The sequence below is a fragment of the Cynocephalus volans genome, chromosome 5 (genome assembly GCF_027409185.1).
Source record: "Cynocephalus volans isolate mCynVol1 chromosome 5, mCynVol1.pri, whole genome shotgun sequence".
NCBI lineage: Eukaryota > Metazoa > Chordata > Mammalia > Dermoptera > Cynocephalidae > Cynocephalus > Cynocephalus volans.
Window position 1 is genome coordinate 33,276,144 of NC_084464.1, and position 24,752 is coordinate 33,300,895.

The following is a 24,752-nucleotide window of genomic DNA, read 5'->3' on the forward strand; positions in this document are numbered from 1 at the left end:
ACCTGGCCATGTAATTGCCAAAGAAGCTGGATAAAGACACTAATTTGAGAAATAGACTCGTTTGTGGGAACACATACTTTATCATCTGGCTAGTGAATATAATTTGTGTAAACCTAACAGAGAAAACATGTAAAAAACAAAGTAGCGCTTCCAGAATCTGGGCCCACAGAGATCTGGGAAAGAAGGGAAAAGAGACTGCTATATGATTAGTCCAATTAACCTGAAATTGGAGAAGAGTTTATTTCCCCATAGAAGCAGTTGATAAATGGTAGTTAAATATAATTGAAAAAGCACACATAATCTACAGGTATGCAGTTAAATAATTGGTTGGATTTTTTTGGTTGTCATTTTGGGCTTTTTGGGAGTAGAGATTCTAACAGAATGTAATCATCTTTTATAATGAAAACAGTGCAACTGTTTTCCAGCCAACCCACCGAAGAATAAAGTTATAGAGCATGACCTATTCAAAAGTTAAGAAATGGCTTTATTATTTCCACTTGTTTTTGTTAATACTTGGCTCCACAACACTATTTTTGTCTTGGAATTGACACTGTCTTACTATGAGTTTTGAAAATTAATGTGATATAGACATTTGATACCCTTGCACCGTCATTTGTGGGTACTGGGCCATGCACTATGTGAACTTATAATATATTGTGCTTATGGGAATTAAAATTGTAGCATTTACTTTTCTTAATTTTTAAAATGATGAAACAGAAAAGTCTAATTGGCATTCTTTGCAAGGTCAGTAGATAGTGAGATGAATGTTCTAAAATGCCCAAGCCTTAAAAAATGTACGTTCAGGTCCAGTCTTCTTTGGTAGACCCCACTTAAAGGACTCAGCAAGTCTGATATAAGACACCATGCATAAGGACTATGAACCGTATTAATGCTCTCTCTCATATTTTTTAGATGTGGGAATAAAGGTTTTTGCTAACCCTCACTTGAAATCACAAGGACTGCCTTTTGTCTGTTTGTGTGGGGTTTTTTTTTTTTTCTTCTTTTTTCTTTTTACTCATTCAACAGCTATTTATTTATTTATTTATTTATTTATTTATTTATTTATTTATTTTTATTTTTTTGTCTTTTTCATGACTGGCACTCAGCCAGTGAGCGCACCAGCCATTCCTATATAGGATCCGAACCTGTGGCGGGAGCGCTGCTGCGCTCCCAGCACTGCACTCTCCCGAGTGCGCCACGGGCTCGGCCCCAACAGCTATTTATTAAGTGCTGCTACGTGCCTGGCACTGCAGAGGTGAGAAAATAGGCAGTGACTCTCTGCTCATGGAGCTTATGTTCTAGCATGGGGAGGAAAACAGTAAACAAAAATTGGGAAAATACCAGAGGGTAATAATAGCTATATCCTGAATTAAAATAGAATAATAAATAGTAACTTTTGCTTGGCCAGCAAAGGGCTCTCTGAGGTGTTGATATCTGAGTTAAATCTGAATAAGGAGCCAGGCTTGTGAACATCCTAGGAAAGAGGATTTGGGGCAGAGGAAATAGCTCACACAAAAACCTTCAAAAAGTAATGAGCTTGGAGAAATGAAAAGAAAGGCATTATGGCTGAAGCATCATGGATGAGGAGGAGGCCTGTAGGAAATGAAGTAGGTGAGATAGTCAAGGGCCAGATCATGTCAGGCTTTATAAGTCAGGGTAAGGTGTACAGAGCAGGGGAAGCCATAAATATCAATTCTATATAGAGAGATTTGAAGATTAGAATTATTTTTTCTTCTGAAATACTGTAAATGAATAGCTACAGGTTCAGAACTTTCAATCAGTTTCTTAGTCCCTTAATCTTAAACATGAATTGCAATCAAGGATTACCAGACATATGAGCAAAGCCACTAACTAACATGAAGAATAGGACCAAGGCATTCAGACAAGAGTGGGGTGAGAGAAAAAAACCAAAAAGGACTACACAGGAAGAAGAAAATTTTTAAAATATTTATCATTGATATCCTCAGATAAATGAAAGAAGGTATTGCATTCATGAAATAAGATCAAGACACCATTAAAAAGAATGATTAGAGAGCAAAAAAGAATTCTTAGAAATTAAAAATCTGGTAGCAAAAGTGAAAAAACCAATAGAATTGAGAGATAAAGTAGCAGAAATCTCTAGAAAGTAGAACCAAAGGAAATTTGGTAGAAAATAGTAGGGAAAAATATAGGAAATTCAAAGGACCAGTCCAGGAATGTTCCAACATTTGAATAATAGGAATTCCAAAAGCAGTGAATGGAGAGAAGAAGAAATGATCAATGAAATTATTCAAGGACATTTCCAATGACTGAAAGACATAAATTGCCGGATTGAAAGTGGTTATCCTGGACCCAACATTATGGATGAACACTTGACCTACACCAAGACAAGGAAGAAAAGCAAGGTCACTTTCAAAGGATCAGTACTGAGAATGGTTTCAGACTTCTAAATAGCACCCAGAGAACTAATGAGTGATGCTTTCTCTATTCTGAAGAAAAATGCTTTCCATCATAAAATTGTATACCTACCAAAGCATCAGTCAGGTTTCAGGATACCCCTTTCTCAGGAAGCTTTTACAGAATTTCTGGGCATCATAAAAACAAAAGAATAAGTTAAGAAAGAAGATATGGGATAAAGAAGACAGAAGACCCAACATAGATAAGAGGTGAGCAAAATCTCCAGGACATTGGTAAAGAGGACAGCTATGTATCAGGGCTTGAAAGCAGCCAGACTAAATGAGAGCATGCCAGAAGGCTCCAGACAAAACTCCTTGAAGATGAAGAGGATAGAATACTCAGTATGAATGAACTCCTTGAGAGGTGATTTAGATAAGTGAAAGAGAATTTGGGATTGAGTTAGCAATAAATATGTAGAAAATCAAGTAAGAAAACAAAATAAACAGGAAATAAAATTAATTAGGGTTATACATGGCTGAATTCTGAATGGCATGTATGTGATATAACTATATTGAGAAGTGGAAGTGGGAAATAAGAAAGCTCATTTTCCATAGTGGGAAGTCAATGGATGGTATCTAGTACTAAAAAATCATGAATAGCAATAAAGACATGTTATTTAGCAGTATAGAGGTCAAGACCAAAAGATAAACTAAAAGAGGTGAAGGCAGTTACTTCTAAGAAAGCAGAAACGGGAAACTATATTGAGCTGGTTGACTCTCTTAGACTACATGCATGTGTAACTGATTTTGGGAAAAAAAAAAAAAAAAACCTGAAAAAAAATAAGCAAATGCTAAGATTAACAGAGTTGCTAAAATCAAACAACATACACACAAAAATACTACACCAAGGCAAACTCTGTAACCTAAAATCTTGTTTGGATGCTCATGAAAATGAAGAACTAGAAAGACGCTGGGGTTGAAAAGAAGTAAAAAGAACGTACAGCATTTCTCTACAACTAATAGATTGATAATGAACTTCTAACATTTCACAAAAATAAAATTAAAGAAGTTTATGATCTTTGGTTGTTAGTGAAAGAGGAAGCCGGTAGATCCAGACACTGGGTGAAGGGAGAGGGGCTAACTGCTGATAAAATGCATGGAGCAGACAGTCAGTAAGTCTTTAAGCGAAGAAGAATGAATGCTTATCGTTGGTTATGGACACTTTGAAAATAGAGCAGTATGTAAATATAAAAAAAAAGTTTGGACTTTGACATTGATCAATCTTACTTTAAGCATAACTCCTTTAAAATCATCATAGTCAGGCAGTTCATTTATCTCTTCCATGGTACTCTTGACATTTTGCATCCTAAACATGTATGCGTGTTAAACCAACTGGCTTCTTTTTTTGTTGTTGTTGTTGTTGTTAAACGCCTTGTGATCCTCTCCCAGGGGAAAGGAGAAAGTATACAGTGAACTCCATAAGTAGATGGCAGGGTTTTCTCACTTCTTAGCTCTTCTCTCTGGAGAGGTAAGGAAAGGAAAGAGGGAAGAGATGAGAGATCGGCAGGTGTATGAGAGCAGTATCCTGAGGCTGAGTGCAGAGGCCTAGGCTGAGTCCCCGAGGATATGCTTCAAGTGGTGCGCACAGGGCTTGCCTGGGCATGGAGAGGGTGAGCGATGGAATAGCAGTGCTTCCGCCCCCAAGCAGGTCTGTGGTGGTGGACCTAGGTGAAGCATCACATTCTGCCTATTTCCTCATTAATTCCACGGTCGGCCTGTCATTTGGTACAGAAACCTGTACTGTTTGGGCATCTTTTTTGCTACTTGTGTGACCATGGGTTACATGGGTCTGAGTAAACAATTCTATAGCATGAATTATATATAACTAGAGTTATTTGAGGTGGTGGAATGGACACAGGAGAAAGCTCAGCTACTTCATTTTCCTCCTGCCTTGCCCTTTCTCTAATTTTCTAGCCTGTCAGCCCTCATTCCCCTCCCAACTCCCTCCACACATATACACACCTGCACCCTTCCTGCCAATGGCCAAAATATTGCTTGGCAAAGAGCCAGTCTCAGAAATTTTTATTCACTGGCTATCTCTGTAGTAACCTTGCTCTACAACATAAAAAAATCAACTGATTTCTGAAGTGACATAAAGACAAGAGAAGGGAAAAGATTGAGCTGTATATTAAATTGTCTTCTAGTTATCAAATGAAGACTCCTTTGTCATAAAGGCCAAAGATAAAAAAGAAAATGTGTATGTTTAATAAATGGAACAAAAATAAGTCTATTTTTGACATAGAACTTGGAAAGAAGATAGGTCAAAAAGCCCAGCCACCCTTGAAATGAATTTGAGACTTATTATTGGTGTGATAGGGCAGAGAGAGATATCAGTGATGGTTGCATTGCTGATAGAAATGATTTCTTACAGTAGGTGCTAAATTAGATGTAGAAAGTAGGAGTTATCAAACCTACATTGTCACATCTGACCTTCCAGGTCCTAGTCGTGGAATCATAATAAAAACGAGTTGTGGGCTTATCTAGAGATGCAGAAATAACTGGCACAGAACAATTTTCGAACCTCTTTTCAAATGGGATGACACCAGAGGTTATTCGGGGTCATGAAGGAGATGCATTGGTTTTGATCACTTTTTAGAACTGTACAGCAGCTTATCTGTGGGTCAGAGGAATTTGGTTTTCTCCATTATTTTTTCATCATTTTTTTCCCTTGCGTGCTATGTGGATTTAGCCTGTGGTGCTGGTAGGAGGCTCTGAGTGTTAATATAGTTTGTGCGGATCCAGATTCTGTTTTCATTGCATTGGGCTCCCAAGTTCAGCTTCACTGAATGTTAGATTCAGTAAAAGCACATTACCATATCTCCGTAAATAAAAAAAGAAATATTTAATGACAATATAGAAATACATAGAACTCTAGGGTACTAATTAGCAAAACCCATGCTGCATTTATTTTATCCTCTTGCAAAATGTTACTCTCTCATAGTTACATCTCTAATACAATATCCTTTTTTTTACTTTTAATTGTATTGTTTGTTCTTACTAAAATTATTTACAGGTATGAGACATAATTATTAAGCAAATGGAAAAAGTTGAATAAAACCACTTGCACCCACTCTCCCTAATTTCAAAAAATGTATAACATATTAGAACTTTGAATACAAAAATAAAAACAGTGTAGTACATAGATAGCAGCAAATTTGTTGCCCCACACTCACTATCTGCTAGGTTGTGAGGATGGGACAGACTTTGAGAGTTTTAACATTATAACTGTTAATCCTTCTAAAATATCACTGTGAGAATAGTTATCTTGTCATATGTTTTAAATTTTAGAAATAACAGTGAAACTTCTTCATGCATGGGCAATATTTATATCTATGAATTGATCTAGAAATATGAAAATTGTTGAAAAGAAAATTCAGTGGGAGTTAGATTAAACCCAATGTTCTTTGCTTTGTCATTTTAGCTTCAGAGTAACCAAAGGAGTAGGGAAGACCTTGGTGGAGACACTATTCTTATGCTCTCAGGTGGCTGGGTATATTGTAAAACCTAATTTGTAATATATAGGCAGCAAATCAGTTGTCTGACTGCATTCTAAACTGTTTTTGCTTGTTTTATTTACTTGCTTATTTTAAAGGTAAGGATAAACCATGATATATAGCTGTTGATTTTGCCCTTTCCTAATATTTTTCTACCCAATAAAAGATACTGAATGCTGTCATTCCCCTATCCTATATTTAACTTGTCATTGGAGAAAGGAGCAAGCTTTATGAGAGTGCAAACACACTAAAAAGAAATTCGTGCCTAGAATATAAATTGACTCAAAGCAAAATCCCACGGGAAACAAGTTTCAAATTCTGCAACTTTTACAATTATTGTCTTGAAGTAACATTTATAGTTACAAAAGTAATAATTCTATCCAGCATAAAAATTTGCATTTGATTTCATAATCTCCTTAAGAATTATAAACAGGTCATCTGTTGGCATAGCCGCTTGGTGAGCAGTATTAATACCAAATGTTAATATCCAGGCTTAGTGTAATTCATTCAGCAAACATGTAAGCACTCCCTGTGTGCCTGATTGCTGGTTAAATGTAGTGATTGTCTATTTCTCTCCACTAGTTTGTAACCTCTGTTGAGTTCAGTGGCCTCATCTGGCTTGCTTTCTGTCTTCACTGGTACAGTGCTTGTGGCATGATGGGCATGTAGTGATTGTGTTGGATGGATGTGTCATTCAGTCAATCAACTAAATTTTAGATCTTGGAGAGTGGATTTTAGATATAGACAGTGAGAGTGGAGACAGAAAAACTGGTGGGGAGGCTCTTAGAAACAGCAGCTGATGATCTATGCACTGGAATGACCAAGCAGTGCTGAGGTGGCCTCAATATATAATTGCTCAATAATTCAAGTGATCGAATTAACATAAGTTGGGGAGCGGGAGTCTGTAAGGGAAATGAAGGGCAAAAGATTGGGGAAGTCAAAGTTACTAACAACAAACAAGTTGAAGTGTTGTGTCATGAGTTGAGAACTTGAAGGGGAAAGGTGACCTGGGTGGATAATATGAGGCTCAATGAAGGTAAACCGAAAATGTCATGGGATTAGGGGGATAGGCAGTATTTATTAAACATCTCCCATATGCAGTGCATTTTAATAAAGTTTATAAAGGGAAGAGATGTTACCTAGATGACCAAGAAATAGTTTTTTAACTCAAGGGAGGGTTGATGCATAATGAAAGTGGTAAAAAAAATCTGTGGAAACCGATAAAAGTTACTTCTGTTTGGGGGGATCCATCATGAAAGAGATGATCTTTGAACGGAGCTTTTCAGAATGAGTTTAATACAATGAGGTGGTAGGGGCTGAGGCGTGGGGGGCATTTCCAGGCAGAGGGAGTAGCATTAGCAAACTGTGGAGTCAGGAATATGCAGGGTCTATCAGGCACAAGACATTGTCTTTGGCATTAGCGGGAAAAGCAGGACAGGCCTTAATGCAATATTTGAAAACCTGATTCTCTGAACAAAGAGCCCTTGAAGATTTTTAAAGAGGAGACTGACGTTAGATGATGATGCCTTAGAAAACTCACTCTGGCTGCAGTAAAGGGGTGGATTAAGCAATAGTTCTAAACCCTGGCTGCACATTAGCATCACTTGGAGAGATTTTTAAAAGCCTGACTCGTAGGCTGTGCCCCAGATCAATTAAATCAGACTGTCTGATGCTGGGACCCAGACATCAGTATTATTTAGATTCCCAGGTGATTCAAATGTGTAGCCATGGTTGCAAACCAGTAATTTAGAGCAGGGGTTGGCAAAATCTAGAAAGGGCCCCGTAGTAAATATTTTCAGCTTTAAGGACCACGTGGTTTCTGTTGCAGCCATTCAACCCTACCATTGTAGCACAAAAGCAGCCATAGATACTACATGAATGAGTGTGGCTGTGTTCTGATAAAACCTTATGTATGGATATTTGAATTTTGTGTAATTTTCACATGTCACAAATATTCTTGTTCTTTTGATTTTTTTTTTCAGCCATTTAAAAGTATAAAAACAAATCACAGATTATTCAGAAATAGGCAGTCAGCAGTATTTGGCCCACAGACCATATTTTGCCAACCCTCAAGAGGGTGAAGACTGGAACCACATAGTCCAAGAAATAAAACATTATTATAATAATCCAGATAGGAGGTAAAGTTAATTTTCTATTGTGGTCAGTTACAAGGGCAGAGTGAAGATTAGTGACAATGAATTGATATTTATCACAAGTCATGTTTTCATGTGCTACTTTGAGCACCCAGAAGTTACCATACAGAGGACATTTGAGTGAACCATTATGTGGAATGTGGTACTTAGTGCCCTTTGACTTTGTCTTTTCACTTTGCAGGGCTTTGACTAGCATTCAAAGGCTGTTTCTGCCCTAACTACTTGTAATCACTGCTCATTTTGGCAACACCTATTAATACAAATTAGTTGTCTCTTTCCTTTCTTATGTGCCAGCCATGCCTTTGTTGCCAAAGAATGATCTTTTCCGTATAAGCACATGTTCTCTTTAGAAAATAAAGTGAGCTTGGTAGGAGAAGATGTATCTACTTTTATTTTATCAGTTATCACTGAATTAATGCAGAATTCCATTTGCATTTTCTTCCAGTATTTGTTACCTAACTAAGGACCTGCCAGGGTAAATGGTGACTTTTCCTCTACCACCCCCACTGCCTGCCCTCTGTGAAATGAGAAGCCGATTTTTGTATCTTCCTTCTGTTAAGGTTATTTTAGAAACCATAAGGCTGGGGAAAAAAATTTCCCTCTGCTATCTACTGTGCTTTAAAATCTACTGTGCTTTAAAATCAATTGTACATTTCCCAATTTGCCTGGTTATTTTATTTGATTACCATTATGGTTGGGTGAACAAATTCACTTATCTACTTTCTAACTTCTGCTCTTAGAAGTCTGCTGTCTTGGTGTCTTCTAAGAAATGCTTACAGCATGGCCCCCCCACCCCCACTGTGGAGATGCTCAAAACTAAAGAATTTGCTGTAGCTGGATGTAGAGAAAGAAATTCATGTCTGCAGTCAGCAACGTTTACGGTTTATGGTCATCGCAGTGATTTTGCAGAACTTACTAGAGATAAAGGGTTCAAAAAATACATGTGGTAGAGCAGCCTTATTTTTCTTTGTTTTCCCTACCATCCTCACAGCAGAACAAGGGATTATTGTATGTGCCTTTAAAGGAAAAGCAGGTGAGATTTTGAAGAGTTTGCCCGTTTCCCTGTGGGGTTTTTTTGTGATCACTAACCATATTTCCCATCACTGATTTTTCAGTTGATTTCTAAATTTTGAGATTCATTGTTTAAAATCGAGGGATCTTTTTTCCTTTTCCTTTTCTTTTTTTTTCTTTTTTTTTTTTGCATTAGTATTATCATCTTAGGGACACCATCAAAATATGTACACTATAAAAATGAGATTGTGATTGCCGATATTGTCAAGTGCTTTTAATGGAGTTATTGATGTTTTATACAATGATAAAGTAAAGGTTTAGGTTTATTAAATTAGCTTTCCATTTATTTTTCAGAAGCACTCACCAAGTAGGGAACTTCCTAAATATATAGCAGCAGCCTGTTCTACAGCCAAAGCCTCAATGTGCCCCAGAGGAATTCCTGCATAGAGAGTCCATTTTTAAGTCAAAGAAGAGGCCAGTAAATAAGGCAAAAGCTGCAGGCATAATGTAGAGATGAAGAATGAAAATAACCTGTTAGAATTCAGAACACAGAATGGCAGTAGCTAACAGATGGTGGGGAACTGATCTAGAAGTATAGAGGTTTTAAGGATCCTCTTGCCTAGTGGTTCTCAACTTTGGCTGCACACTGGAAATACCTGAGAGTTTTTAAGTAATGCACTTGCCCAGGTCCTACTAGACCAATTAAATTATACTCACTGGGGATTAGGACTGGAGCATTGGTATATTTTAAATAATAACCTGCAACAAGTGTTGAGAACCACTGACTAATTCAGTTTCCTCATTTTACATTGGACGTCCAGAGCAGTAGACATCTGGCCCAAGTGAGAGAGCTGTTTGCTAGGATTTTAACCTCAGTTTTCTCCTCTCATCTTCTTGCCTCCCTCACTCTATGTATTCCTCGTTTGATCTCATCCCTGTCCTGCTTTAAATTAACCAGTATGCTCATGACTCCCACATCTGTCTTCTGAGTACCACACTCTCATATCTAACTTCCTTCCTATTATCTCTCCAAATGTATCACAGCCACTACAAATGCATTATATTCAAAACTGAATTCCCCTTCTCTCCCCTCAAGTCCCCAAACCCTGCTTCTCTGCCTAGATTCTTACATCAGTGAGGGGTACTTCCCTCCCCCACTATCTTCCCTGTCTTGTACTCCTATCAGCTGCCAAAGTGCTATCCCTCCTGCCTTTTAACTATTTCTCAAATCCATCCAGCTTCTCACCTTGCCCCTAGTTTAATTTGGATGTTATTTTTTCTGAAGGGTTGTTAACAGCTTCTCACAAGTCTTTGTCCCCTAGCCTTCCTCCCACATGGGCTCCAACTTTAACCCCATTAGGAATCTCTTTCTGGAACACAAATTAGATCATTTGTCACTACATTTCTTGCATGATATGTTCTAATCATTTAACCTTTTCTTCACTTCACCAAAGCTACTTTCTTTTCTCTTTGTCTCCATGTGCCTATGCTTGGCCTAGTTCCTTACAGTCTATAAATGGCATAATCTTCCTATAGACCAGTTCTTTTATTGGCTGCTTTTATCAAAGACTGAACTCTTCAGTAAACAACAATATTTTCCTTCTTCAACCAAATGCTGTCACATTGCAGACAGGATTTAATGGGCCCATCATTGCCCACACCCTGATTCTGGAACCTACCCCTGCAGGAAGTATATATAATAGAAGAGCCCAGGGTAAACAGCAGAGCTACCTTAGTGTAGGGCCACATCCTTGGTAGTTAACACCTTCACTTACCTCCTAAGGTTCTCTGGCTACTTCATTTTTTTGTCCCTGACTTCAGTGTCCTGTACTGCTTCTTGCTAAACCCTTCAGGGGTTCACCCGCTCCTGCTGGCGTGGGTGCTCCCTCAGCTGCCCTGAGCACCTCCATGACATCCTGTTCCTGACTCTCCCAGTTCCTCACAAGTTCTTCACCAGGGACTCCTTTTACTCTCTTGTACTTCTTGGCTATTTTGGTCCTTTTACCTTAGAATATGGTTCTCTGACTTCCCTAATGTCTATTCCTGGATGTAGTAACTCACCAGTCCTTGAGCCCTAGCCTTTATTACCTGTATTTGACTCCAGTCTCTTTTGGAAATTTTTAAAGCACAGCTTTCTTAGTCCCCATCAAACCATCACTGCCTTGTTGCCTCAAGTGCCCCTGCATTACACAAAGGTCAGCTATCAGAACCTGATTGTCTGGTTTCTGTGTTGTCTTGGCTCCTTATCTTTCTCTCTTACCTCTCTGCTACTACCTGCCAGGTGACCTGTTGACTTCTTCTTAGGCTCTCTACCAGAAAAGGGACAGAAAAAATAAATACTTTGCAACTCAAACCTGCTCATTTGGCTTCTTACTACCACGTATGATGAAGGCTTGCTGTACATTTAAATTTTATTACAATATACCTTAAACCTGTCAAACTCTCAGAAAGCTCATAGGCTTCATCATTTTTGAGAACCTGTATGTAGAAATGAAGGCCATAGTCTTATTACAGCTTTACTTTATAACAGTGTTTTATTTGGGAAGGCTTGAATGTACAATTAGAGAATGGGCACAGAAAGCATTGAATTAGTTTGGGGAACCAAAAGAAGCTAAGTCAATGGATATTGCTAAAATTAAATTGTATAACCTCCTGTTCCAAATGCATATTCTCATCACAAGTGCAGCCTCTTTCAGGTCCGAGCTCTACTGCATATCTTTGATAAGAATTGAAATGATTACATTGTCTGGCAACCTGAGCTTTTTTTAAAAAAAAAGCTCCCTTTAGGGCCTTTAGTTTTGTTTCGTTTTGTCTGAAAGGGAGTTTAAACATGAGTACAAGAAAAAGGGACCATCAGTGTTTTCTGTCCTTGGAGAATAGAATACAAAAGCAATTTATGGAGTGTCTATTGCTTGGAGAATGCAGATGTTCAGCTTCTCAGGAATCTAGAAGTTTTACCAAACTTGCATATTGCCTCACTTTTTAAACTCATCTGCAGCCCATGTCAACTGCAGGACTTTGCATGTCATTACTTTTAAATATCCTCTCTGTAGCCTGTGCTTGGGATTAATGCTGAAAGCGACTTGTAGGTATCTGGTACAATTCTGGGAGAAATGTTTGTTGTACTCACTGTACTCTGGCCACCCTCATTACAAGTTCATCACACAACTTGTCTAACATGTTTACTTTTTATACACTTGGAGAATTAACAGGTGATTGCATGACTGAGATGTTTGTTTTAACAGGCTAAAAAGTGGGAGGTAAGTTAGATATGCACTATGATGCAATAGGAAAATACCTAATTATTCCATTTTTGGCTTGGCTTTTAGTTTCAGTTAAAACTGCTGATAGCAAGGCTCAACAAGTTTTGTAAAGTAGTACTCTTAACGCTGCCTACATATGAGAAACTGGCTCACTAATACTAATGGCCATGGCTTAGTTACTTCTACATGAAGCCTTGTACTTGGCTTTAGTGATAGAACTTGATAAAGGATCTCTTCGCAGAGCTTCCGTCATCAGCAATTACAGTGTGAATACAGAAGGCTGTACTTCACCATGCTCTAGAAACCAACTTGTGATATTCTCTGTACATAGAAAGCACTGAAGGTAAAATCCTGAAAACAAGACAGCTTATTGTTGTTATGCCTGGTATGTTCATCCCGATGTGTCAGAATATAGTTTATGACTGGTTTTTGAACTGTCTTCATTGAGCAAGTAAAAGGAGCAAGAAATTTTGCTAGATAGTTAGTTGTTCATTTGGTTTGAGGCTAAGGAACCACTGTAAGCAGAAATGGTCAGGGATAGCGATTCTAGATCAGGGGTAGCTAACTTTTTCTGTAAGGGGCCAGATAGTAAATCCTTTAGGATTTGTGGGACATACAGTCTCTGTTGTAACTACTAACTCTGCTGTTTTAGCATGAAAGTAGTCCTGGATAATAACATAAACAAATGGATGTGGCTGTGTTCTAATAAAACTTTATTTACAAAAGTAGGTGATAGGCTGGATTGGTCCATGGGCCATAGTTTGCCAATCCCTACTCTGGATTCCAGAAAATACATCACTGGGCTTTATGACTGACCTCAGAGGAAGAATAGCAGTGGCTTTTAGTTAACTGGATTAATACACATAACTTTCAATATCCATATCCAAGGCTTCACTGTGTTTGTATATAATAAATTTGTTGTCAGAAAAAAAAAAAAAGCCGTTGTTTTCTTGCTGGCTTCTTTTGGGGCTAATCCAAGTAGTGTTATTTACTTAGTTATACCTCACTTCTTTCCCAAAATTATTTAAGGATGTTTATGATAAAAGGCATATATAGGTTTTAGCTATCAAAATAGAGATATAAAATCAAAACCCCCATAAAAAGCTCACACAAAACAACTTAATATTACTTATTCACCTGACAAGCTATAGCTCAACAGTTTCTAAGACTGATAAGTTCTTGAGATACATTCTAAATTGAATACTGATATGCCGCCTATTTTATCTTCTCAAGCATAATTTCCCTTCTGAAAAAAAAAGTTCCCCAATGTTTTATATCAAGTCTCCTACCAAAGGAAGTCTTAGTATCTGTCATTTTTCTGCTGACTGAAGTATAAGCCAAGAACTGTTACACCAACTAAGTGGGTGTATGGAAAGGAAAGAGAAAATTACAAGCTAATGAAAACTTTGATGGGCAAGTGACCTGTTCAAAACAGATTTCAAGGCTCACAGAGCTAACATTTCATTAGCCAAGTGAACTGTTTCCAATCATCTTAGAAATACATCTCTGCTCTCCAGGGGAAAAGAAATGTTAAATTACTCTAGAGTTAGGTGGTCAGAGGCACCACTCAGAGGTGGACAGAGGAAATGGGAATTTCAACTGAACTGCAGGAGGGATGACTTTCAGTGGCTGTCACAGTGTGGCAACAAGGCCAAGTGATTTGAAGGACTGCCACTGAAATTGTGACTCCAAAGAGTTCTGTAATAGGGAAACTGGTCTTTGGGAATACTACAAGTGTGTACGAATGACTTTAATACAAAGCCCTAATTAATATCAGATCCAGCTGCTTAGCCATGTAGATGCAGAAGATCATGTAGAACTCAGGCAGAGGGATCTGCTTAGATCTCTAATATTGGGGAGATATGATGGACACGTCCATGAAAACAATAGAGTAGGTAGAAAATACTTGCCTAGGACACATCAATACCAGGCAAGGATTCATTCACAAGTAAAGACAGAAGAGGCCCAGTCACCTGGTCGTTGGAATAACAAAATCAGAGCAGAACCAAAAGCAAGATAAGGCAGTGTTAAAGAGAGACAGGCCACTTGCATGATGGAATTTTAAGATTTGTTGGTGGACTAATTCTGTGATGGTCAGGAAATAAATAAAAGAAATAAATTGTGGATTTAGCACATATCAAAAATGTTTGACATCTGTTGTAAAAAATATTTGACCTCTAAATTTAGAAATGTTCTAACCTTTAAATAGAAGAGAAATTCTTAAGAATTTCTAACTTAAGCCTTGTGGTCTTCTCAGTCTTGGTGAGAGTACAGATTGGTACAGGGTTTGAGGGAAAGAGGCAATTTGACTGTATCTATACTACTTGATCCTGAAACTGGACTTTCTTATTTTTTTCTTAAAGTACACAGGGTGGCAAATATGTTTGTTCTAAGATTATTATTAAGAAATTGAAATGACTTGCAAAAAACTCAGATTTCAAAAGTTTTGGGATTTTGGAGTGCATTGACACATGGAGAGTCATCAGCAGAGACCAAAGAAAAGAAGAGGATGTCTCTCTCCACAAAGCCCATTCCAGAATGATAGAAGAAGTATCGGCTCTGCGATAATAGTGGGGGACCTGAACACATCTCTCTCGGCATTGGACAGATTATTTAGGCAACAAACCAACAGAGTAACTGATACTCTTTCAGAAGGAGAGAAGAAATCTAGGGTTATCAGAGGTGGGATGGGGAAAGGAGAGGGGGATGGGGAGAGATTGGATAAGGGGCATAAAGAATAAGTACAATTTGTAATAATGTATATGCTAATAATATTGATTTGATCAACATACCTCAATGTTGACCCCCAAAAATCTGTATAATCAATTATGATTCAATAAAAATATTAAAAAAATTTTTTTGAGTTTTTGGATTCCACAACTCCCTATAAAGGACCATGGATCCATACGTACAAGCATGGAAGTTTGGCAGGAATAAATTGTGAAGTGAAGAAAGTAAACTTCTGAACAATGTGTATAGAATGATCTCCTTTCTTTGAAAGTAATAATATTCAATTGTGTGTGTGTGTGTGTATATATATGCATAGAAGATTTGGAACCATATACAAAATGGTTCATAGTGGTTACAGGGGGTGAACAGGTCACAGTGGATGAAGAAACAAGCTACTTTGACAGTTGGCTGTGAAGAGAATCCCGCACTTGCTTGTCACAGATGCTGGGGAGCAAGGGGTGGAGCAGACTTGTGTGTAGTGCCTAGGTTCAGCTTGAGAGGAACATATCATTAAAAGTATAAAGAGCATTGTGTGAATGGATGCATCTCAGGGCCCAATTCTTTTTTTTAATTTTAATTTATTAATATACAGTGTAGTTGATTTTCATGTCCCTTTACCAATTCCTCCTCTTCTCCCCTCACTCGCCCCCCTCCCCGATCAATGTCATATCTGTTCACTTAACAAGTTCAAGGAATTATTGTGATTGTTGTCTTTTTTTTTCTCCCCGTTTATTTGTATATTTTATTTTTATTAGCTCCCACAAATAAGTGAGAACATGTGGTATTTCTCTTTCTATGCCTGGCTTATTTCACTTAATATAATTTTCTCTAAGTCCACCCATGTTGCTGCATATGGTATTATTTTGTTTTTTCTTTTTATAGCAGAGTAGTTAGATGAACCACATTTTCGTTATCCACTCATTCAGTGATGTGCATTTAGGCTGGTTCCAACTCTTGTCTGTTGTAAATAGCGCTGCAGTAAACATGGGAATACAAGTATCCTTTCAATAGGATGATTTCCATTCCTTTGGGTATATTCCCAGCAGTGGGATAGCTGAGTCATATGGTACCTCTATCTGTAATTGTTTGAGGAACCTCGATACCATTTTCCATAAAGGCTGCACAGTTTTGCAGTCCCACCAATGGTGTAGGAGAGTTCCTTTTTCTACACATCCCTGTCAGCATTTATTATTCTCAGTCTTTTGGATATTAGCCAGCCTAACTGGAGTAAGATGGTATCTCAGTGTGGTTTTGATTTGCATTTCCCGAATGCTGAGTGATGTTGAGCATTTTTTTCCCGTGTCTTTTGACCATTCGTATATCTTCCTTTGAGAAATGCCTATTCATCTCCTTTGCATCAGGTCCCAACTCCGAGTAACAGCAGTTGATGTGACAATGAAATTGAAAGTGCCCTAAATGTGCATTGCGCTGTCTTTATTTTCCACAGCTTTCTTCATTTTAGTCTCTGAATTATGTGTTCCTAAGTAGAGTTTTTGATGATGAAAAGATTGCCTGGCTGCTCTGTGACAATGACCCATATAACTATCAAGTGACTTTGGTTTCTAATTGCATCCATGTGTCCCCTCAGTTTGCACAAAGGAAGAGTCTCTAAATCAACAATATCTTTACATAGAGATATAGTTATAAATATATACACACATGTATATTTTTTGCCAGCTGTCAACTCAAGTGTTTGTGTTTTCTTCCACAGAAAAAGCAAAGGACAAAAGATCTTTCTCGAGTATTTCATTCTTACAATCCATATGATCACAAGGTAAGAGACGCATGTTACTAGTATATTAGGTATTACAAGTCTTTCTGAGTGTATAGCACAGTTTTCACTAATATATGGTGATTTCAAAATACGCTTACCAATTACATTTATATTTTAATTTTAATTTTTCAACTTTTATTCCTTTTAAAGAAAACATTTGTATTTCTGAACTAAAATAATCATATTTTATTCACATTAAAATCTAGATCTGAAATACTATGAAAAGACAGATTTGGGGTTGTGTTTTGTTTGGTTGGTTTTTGGTTTTTTTCTTTCCAAACACTGTATTGGGTGAACTTGGCTTTTGTAGTGGTAAGGACAGTTAGAATATTGACTCTAAAATCTTGGTTCTTCATTGCTACTGATAGGATTTTTATTTAGAAAAATAAGTTTCTAATGAAAAGCAGTGCATAGCATTATATCTGAAATATCCACTGCCAAGAGTTATGCTACACAGAAAACCAAGTAGCGTAATGACCCTCATGTACCTGTACCACAGCTTTACAGATTCATAGCCTGTCTTGTTTCATGTATACCCCAACTCTCCACCACCCATATTTGAAGAATTCTGACATCTTTCACTTATAAGTATCTCACCATATATTTGTTAAAGATAAGGACACTTAAAAAGAAAACAAACACATATTGTTGTTTTTTAGGAAAAATCTTAACACCACATCTTCACGGGGAAATATATTACAAGATTTCTGAAATTTGTGTGAAACTTCTATGCCATGTAAGGTTCCAGTAAATCTGTTAATTCGAGGTGATTTCAGAAGCAAACAAAAATTTGCACAGTTGAAATGCTAATATAAACTTAAATCCTTATCTATGAATTTATAGCAAGACATGTGGTGGGGATTTTTTAACTAGCCAAAATAAGTAGTGTGAAAACTCCTTTCCTCAGTTGAGAATACAGAGATGTCTGGATTGAGGAGGAAAAAATTATGCCAGTTGTTCATAGCAGTTGAAAGAATTCAAATAGCTTCTAGTGTTTCCATAGTGACCAATTTACTTAAGCACCAAAAATTTATAAAAGAGGTGTTTATGTTCCATGTGACCATGGTGATATACAATACTAAAAATTATATCATTTCAAGTTACATTTTTCAAGCTAAATCAATCACTTTGCAGAATAAGGCAATTTGTTTGGAAGAGATTGAAAGAGCCAGTAGTGTCTGACAATGCGGACAGAGGGTACAGGCTGATAAGTAATACAACAGCAAAAGGAATTAGATTAGCCAGATTTCTGATGAGAATGTTGCTTTTTTTTTTGGATGAAGCCATTTCATTAACAGAAGTGCAACAGTGGCTAAAGTTAACATTTAACAACAATGACAAAAGGTATATGACAAAAGGTTTTGCCTGACTTGTCTAAATTTTGCCCACTTGTAACATTTTTTAATTCACAGTTAAGGGAAATTCCATTATTCTTTTATTAGAACTCTTAATGGAACTTAGCCATTTGCAGCTTCTACCAGCTTCCTCTTCATATCCTTTGTGGCCTTGTATCAAAGTCACCTCAGATTATTTTGGCTTCCCTTGTGAAGACTTCATTCCTCTACAAATTAGTCATCAGGCAATGAGAAATTGAACATAAATGCTAGATGGAGTTCCTTTTGATCTTTGCTTTAAGATGGGTAATAAATTATTGTAAGTAGCTAGACTGCTTGATGAGTGATTTTTGAAGCTCCTAAGGTTTGGCCCGTTGGCATTCTGTTTTATTCTGTATGTTTGTAGTGAAGGAAAAGGGAAAAGTTTTGTTCTAAGCAGCTCCTGGCCCCCTTAGTAGCCTCCTCCCATTTTTTCAGAATCCATCCAGGCAAATCTAACCATGTTACTTTTAAACTTGTCTCTTGTAGACTAGAATGTCCATAAAGACTAGAACCATAGGAATAAAGTAACATTCACTATTTTCTCAACCTTAGAACGTTATTTTTCCATATAAATAAAATAATAGAGGGTTGTGTTTCAAGTTACTTTGTCATTTTAATTACCCTATTGTATTCAAGTAAATTAGTTTTCTAGGCAGGTAAGTTTTGGTGTAAAACATTTTACAAGATGTGCTTAAAGATGTTTAAAACATCTTGTGCTCAGTGAGATTTCTGGAGTGATCTTTAGGAAAATAAATACATATATTGTAAATGAAAGCATATATACATAAAACATTAGTTGTCTGGGGTTTGCTTTAAAAAATTCAAAGAAGGGAATGGATAGGGTGCAATAAAATAAAATTGACCATGTGTTAATGCTTATTGAAACTGAATGATGGGTTTGTGGGGGTTCATTATTCTATTCTGTATATTTTTCTATATGATTGAAATTTTCCATAATAAAAAAGATGGAAAAGTAAAATAAACTTTGGCCTGCTTCTAGGAGTGAATGCTGTGATATTCTTTTCCTCTCTAGCTAAATTCCTTTCAGTGTTAATTTTTCCTTTGACTTAAATTTATGCCAAAGAAGGAACACTCAGCATTTCAGTGGGTTCCTTATGCTGAGTAAACTCAGAAATGCAACTCCTGTTCTAAAGTTGGCATAATTTCCTGGGGTTTCATCCCAAATTATAGTGGGTCACTTAAATGATAGCCTTGCCTACTAGAAACTGTTAAAACAGTTGTAATTACAAAGGGTAGTTAGTACGACCATTTTGTTCTCAGTGAGTTATATTTGTTCTTTTGTCCTCCCCACAACCAAGATTGCTCCTGCCTGACCCCAGACACAGGAAAGTCACCAGGTTAAACAAACGTGTTGTTTGAGTGAGGCCAGGTGCATTTCTTAATCATACCCCAAAGCCATTGTTTAGGTTGCAAATAATCAGTTGATTTTCTCTTAGATGCTGTTACAAAAAGCAAGTAAAGCTCAGAGCAAAATGTGCACCCAGAATGAGTCTTAGGAAATATTTTACAGTATGAAATATTGCTGGTTCATTGAATGTCCATTTTTAAAAGATTGTTTTCAAGAGTTCTTATAATAAAAAAAAGACTTTACAAAAAGCCTTGACCAAAACTAATTCCCATTTATCTGTCATAATAAAAGGGACAGTAATCCAAAGTAGCAAGTAATCTGATTGTATTTTATGCATTATATTCTTTCCTCTGTTATTTTAATAAACAGATAATAAATATAGCTTGCTCTGTACTAGCCAGCCACAAAAATAAATAAATAAACATAGCTTGTAGTTTCTGAAAACGCACCATTATAACTACCAGGAAAGGTTTCAGGGCCAGAGGCCTTCCAGGTTACAGAAAGTCAGCTTGGAGTTGAATTTTTCCTTTGGATAAGTCAGAGGTAAGTTAGAATAGGCTATAATTAGGATACTTTTATTAAAGCTGTGCAAATTACCATGTGCTATGTGTTCTTGGCCTGAAGAAAATATTGCTGTGCACATAAAAGATGTCTTCTTTTTGTTAGAATTTATCAGAATTGTGTGTTCGGGGGGACATCTAGGTTTATTTGTTAAACATATATTTATAAAATGTTAATATAAAAATTTATAAAATAAGAAAGTGCTTGGAAGGAGAAGGTTAGAAAAATTTTGTTTGTCTATATTGGTTTTTAACATCTGCAAAGTTGAATAAGTTCCTAAACACAGTTAGTCTGTATGAATGAATATATAGTCCATCATTAAAAGTGAGTCTTTAACAGGTTGTCACTATTATAGTTTCTGTATTTTATGAAAGGGACTTCTCATATTCTTTTAGTGACTTGTTATGTTAATAATTTCTCTACCTATATAGACATAAATCAGTGGACACACTTGAGAATAAACATTGTTAAAAAGCCCTGTGTAGCTTTGCACAGGGACAGTGTATTAGCCAAGGAGGTTTATCCAAGGCACATTATTGCTAATTGAAAAAGCCCCCGCGTGAGTAAAGTGGATTTTTCCTTTTTCTTTTGGTGACTACTGTTATTTTGGTAATTTTTCTACATATGTAGGCATATACCAACTGAAATGTAGACTAATTCCTGTGTGTCAAAAGCAGCTATGTGTGAATGCACTCGATGAGTTAGCCTGTGAGTAAACAGAAAACTAGCATGAGTGGTTTATTCAACCAGAGGTCTCTGGAGCAGCAATCTTGGCTAACACACAGCTCGTATCCTGCAAGGAAAACCATTTGTGCCCAGACTATTCAAATTATTGTTTAATTCTTTCCTCCCACCTCATTACTTCTTCAGTCCCTCATCCACAAACAGTTCACTTTTTAAAAAAAATCAGTTCTAACAAACATAGATGCCTAGTTTCGCAAACCCACAGTCAACTCTAACAGCAGTTAAAAAGAGGGTGCTTATTGCTTCAAGAAGTCAAAGCTCCAGTAAGAAGTGACAGCATACTAAACGAAAGCAGGGACAAGCTATAAAAACTATAAGTCATTAATAGAGGAACTCTGAAAGTGCAGCTGCACAAGACCACTTAATTTAGACCCAAATACCCCGCTATCCTATACATTTCAGTAGTCCCAGGGTGAAATAATTAGGATTAATTTACACAAGAAATATATGTTTTCTTTAAAAACAGTAGAGATGTTATATCCTATTTTCAGAAATGTTGGTATTTTAGGAATAAATTTTACTTATCTCAAACTCTTAGGAACAGCTGGTTCTTTATAAGATGGATAAGTGAAATATTACTATAAAGAGTGGTTGAATTCATATTTACAATGTACAGTGAAACATTATATAATAAAAATAGAAAATAATATTTTCTATAGATTTGCTTGGTTAGAAGCATATAGCAAAAAAATCTATGTCAAAATCTTGGGTTATCCTCTTCCCTAAGTGACTAGTAGTCTCTGTGACATCAACTTTCCTAAATATATATATATATACCATACCTCTTAAGCAGAAGGGGCAGCTTCATTTCAAAAATCATTTATTGATTCATATATCTCGGTTAATCAGATTTGTCTAGTGATTTAAGATAACAAAGTCACTTCCACCCAGCTCTTTATGTTTGAAAAATAATAGCCATTTGACTCAATCCTGAGAAAACCATGGTACTGTCAAACCTTCATTATCCCCTGTGCTTTGAATAAAATAATTTAGCAACAGAGTGCTTTGAGTTGTTCTTCTAGAGAGGGAGATGTGAATTTGGATTATTGCCTTCTGGCCCTGTTGAGCTTTGAGCTATCTGCTGTCTGGAAATAGCAAATTCAGTTTTTAATGGATCCGGCACTCTATGGTAGCCAGATTTTCATGGCACATGCAGATAAAGAAACAAGTTATTGATTTGGCATGTTGATGGCATGCTTAAAACAGTTCTCTGCAGCAGATTGTCCAAAGCCATTTGTGCACTTAACTCTATTTCCTATCTTTGGCAAAGATAAAAAATGTTTTTAAAGTAATTTTAGGATGTTACTAAATATCTGGAACAATTGAATAAATGTCTACTTGATTGAGTTTCCTTGTATTGACACATGCCCTTACACTAAAACCATGAGGGTTATGACCTTGAAACACAGAGAAGTGAGTACTTCAGTAAATATTAAATTCATTTCATCAATCCACTCTAAAGCTAGCATCAAAGTAAAGGACATACCGAAGAGCTTTTTTGTATGTGAAATCTGTGCTTTCATTTATTAAAATGTCTTATCTCTCAAGGTGACCATATAACTGTTGCCAAAGGTATAGACATAGCTCAGCTGTCTCCTGCTTCAGCTGAGGATATCTCTAACCACTGCTTGCTTCCTGGTCTATGTCAACCTTAATCCAAAAGCATTTTCCTCATTTTTAAACCTCATCAGCTTGTGATTTAAGTTGAGTAGCAGATCAGGCTTCCTTGAGCCTACCTTTGATATTGTACCTATGTATTTTTTCTCTTTTCTTTTTAACATGGCACTGTTCTACAAATTAAATGTTATTTTTTATGTATTGGTTTAATTAATTGTGTTACTGTAACTGCAGGGATAGGTGGTATGGAAGTACCTACAAATGGCAGAGATTCAGGTGCTGTTAAAATGATATATCCAGGGACCCACAGATTCCAGAATTTTGCTCTTCCAGTTTCCCTGAGGATTAACAAACAATGAAATCTGAATAGACCTTTATTATTATGATTACAATTATAATAAAGCAACTATTTAACTGGCACATTTCTCAAGGCTTTACATACACACATAACTCATTTAATCTTTATACCAACCTGTAAGGTTAGTACTCGTATTCCCTGATTTACAAGTGAGGAAACTGAGACATAGAGAGGTTGAGTAACCCAGATGCACAGCTAGTAAGTTACAGAGTACTCTCACTCCAGAGTCCACGCTCATCACCTCTGTGCCACAAGTAAGTGGAAATCCACAGTGTCAAATGCTCTAATAAAAGGTGGATTGACAGACACAACTTAAGCTTGAGGTTGAAGTGGGCCTTCTTACCCTGCCTCTCTCTCCCCAACCTCAAATCTAAATCTAAGTAGGTAAACTCTACTTAGAAATAGACATGTGAAAAAGAGTAAGGAGACAGAGAGGACAGAAGCGACAGAAAGCAAGCATCGAGGGTTCCATCGAATCAGTGAAGCAGTCAAGCTTTTTCTAAAAACCCCATCCTCACCTCCACTCTTTGCCAACCTGATGATTCAACATCAGCCTGGGGCAAAGGAAACATGATTTAAGCTGGACATAACAGATGCCTATTGGGCACTGTTGGACACTCAGTTTCTAATAGAACCTGTCCAGCTTGCTTTCCTCCCTACCGTGGGGTGTGGGGTGAGGCAGGTTGGCCACACAGCAGTCCCAGCCAAAGGACTGGAGTTTTTTAGGACCAAGACTGCAGGGGATATCCAAGCCAGAGAAATAGGCTAAGTCAGAGCCTAAAAGCCTGAAACACTTAGAAAAGCTGAGGAGAGAATCAACTGAAGTCACGATACATGGAGATGGGAAAATGGTAGGCAAGGCAAGTTAGAAAGAGATAGAATCCTGTCTTGTTCAGTTGATCAGGACACCAACTAGCATTTGTGACTTTCTTTTGAGGCTGATGGGGTCATGATGCAGAAGTTGGAAGGTTTCCCAGGTCATTGTTAAAGGATGCCACATTTAGTAGCATATTTTCTCTCCTCCACCTATCAGTAATAAGAAAAAAGCAAACTTCATGATCAAATCCTTTGCTAACATTCAGTATAAAAGTATGGGTAAAAAATTAGTCAAAAGAAGATCTACATAGATATGACAGTTGTATTTTCAACTTATCAAGCCTAAAATCATCTCAGTTTCTACTGCCATTGGTTATATACTGCCTCTATGAAACTCACCAGCAAGGAAGAAACTAACAAAGGGGCAAAGAGCAACTGCCTTGTACTAAGGGACAGAGTGGTACCGTCCTTCCCTGGGCTGCCCACCTCCTGCCAGTCACCGCATGCTTGTCCTCCATCTTCAGTCATTGTATCCAGTTAAAATATATCACTATTCTTTTTCTCTCTGGGTAGTGTCAGGGTCTTGATACATACCCTTCCCTGTCACCTTTTTTTTCTGTGTCCCCCCACCAGTGTGCACTTACCAACCTTTCTCATCCCCTTTCAGAGGATAGACTTGGCCAGCATTCTATCCACTTGATATGTTAAGCCTGTTGCATGTAGGGTTGCCAGAGTTAGCAAATAAAAATACAGGACACCCAGTTCAATGTGAATGTCAGATAAATAGTGGAGATTTTTTTTTAGTATAAGTATGTGGCATGTAATATGTGGGACATATTTATACTAAAAATTTATTATTTATCTAAAATTGATATTTAACTTTGTGCCCTGTTTTTATCTGGCAATCCTAGTTGCATGCACATTACACATTTCATTTGGGCAAATTAAGGCTCGAAAGTCAGAAAGGAAAATAACACTCACATTGGAGTGAAATAAAAAATGATTTTAAAACCTCCCCTATGTTTAATGTGAAGGACCTGAGGAAGTTTCT

The 24,752-nt window shown here is 37.1% G+C and overlaps 1 protein-coding gene across 4 annotated transcripts in view; it reads left to right on the forward strand.

Moving 5' to 3' along the window:
• CDKAL1 (CDK5 regulatory subunit associated protein 1 like 1) overlaps positions 1-24,752 on the forward strand; it is a 636,490-nt gene that overhangs the window by 499,625 nt on the left and 112,113 nt on the right. For all 4 annotated transcript variants that reach the window (XM_063097088.1, XM_063097092.1, XM_063097090.1 and 1 more), the window contains exon 13: positions 16,798-16,860. In XM_063097088.1, the coding sequence (XP_062953158.1) occupies positions 16,798-16,860 (63 nt within the window). The remainder of the gene's footprint in view (positions 1-16,797; positions 16,861-24,752) is intronic.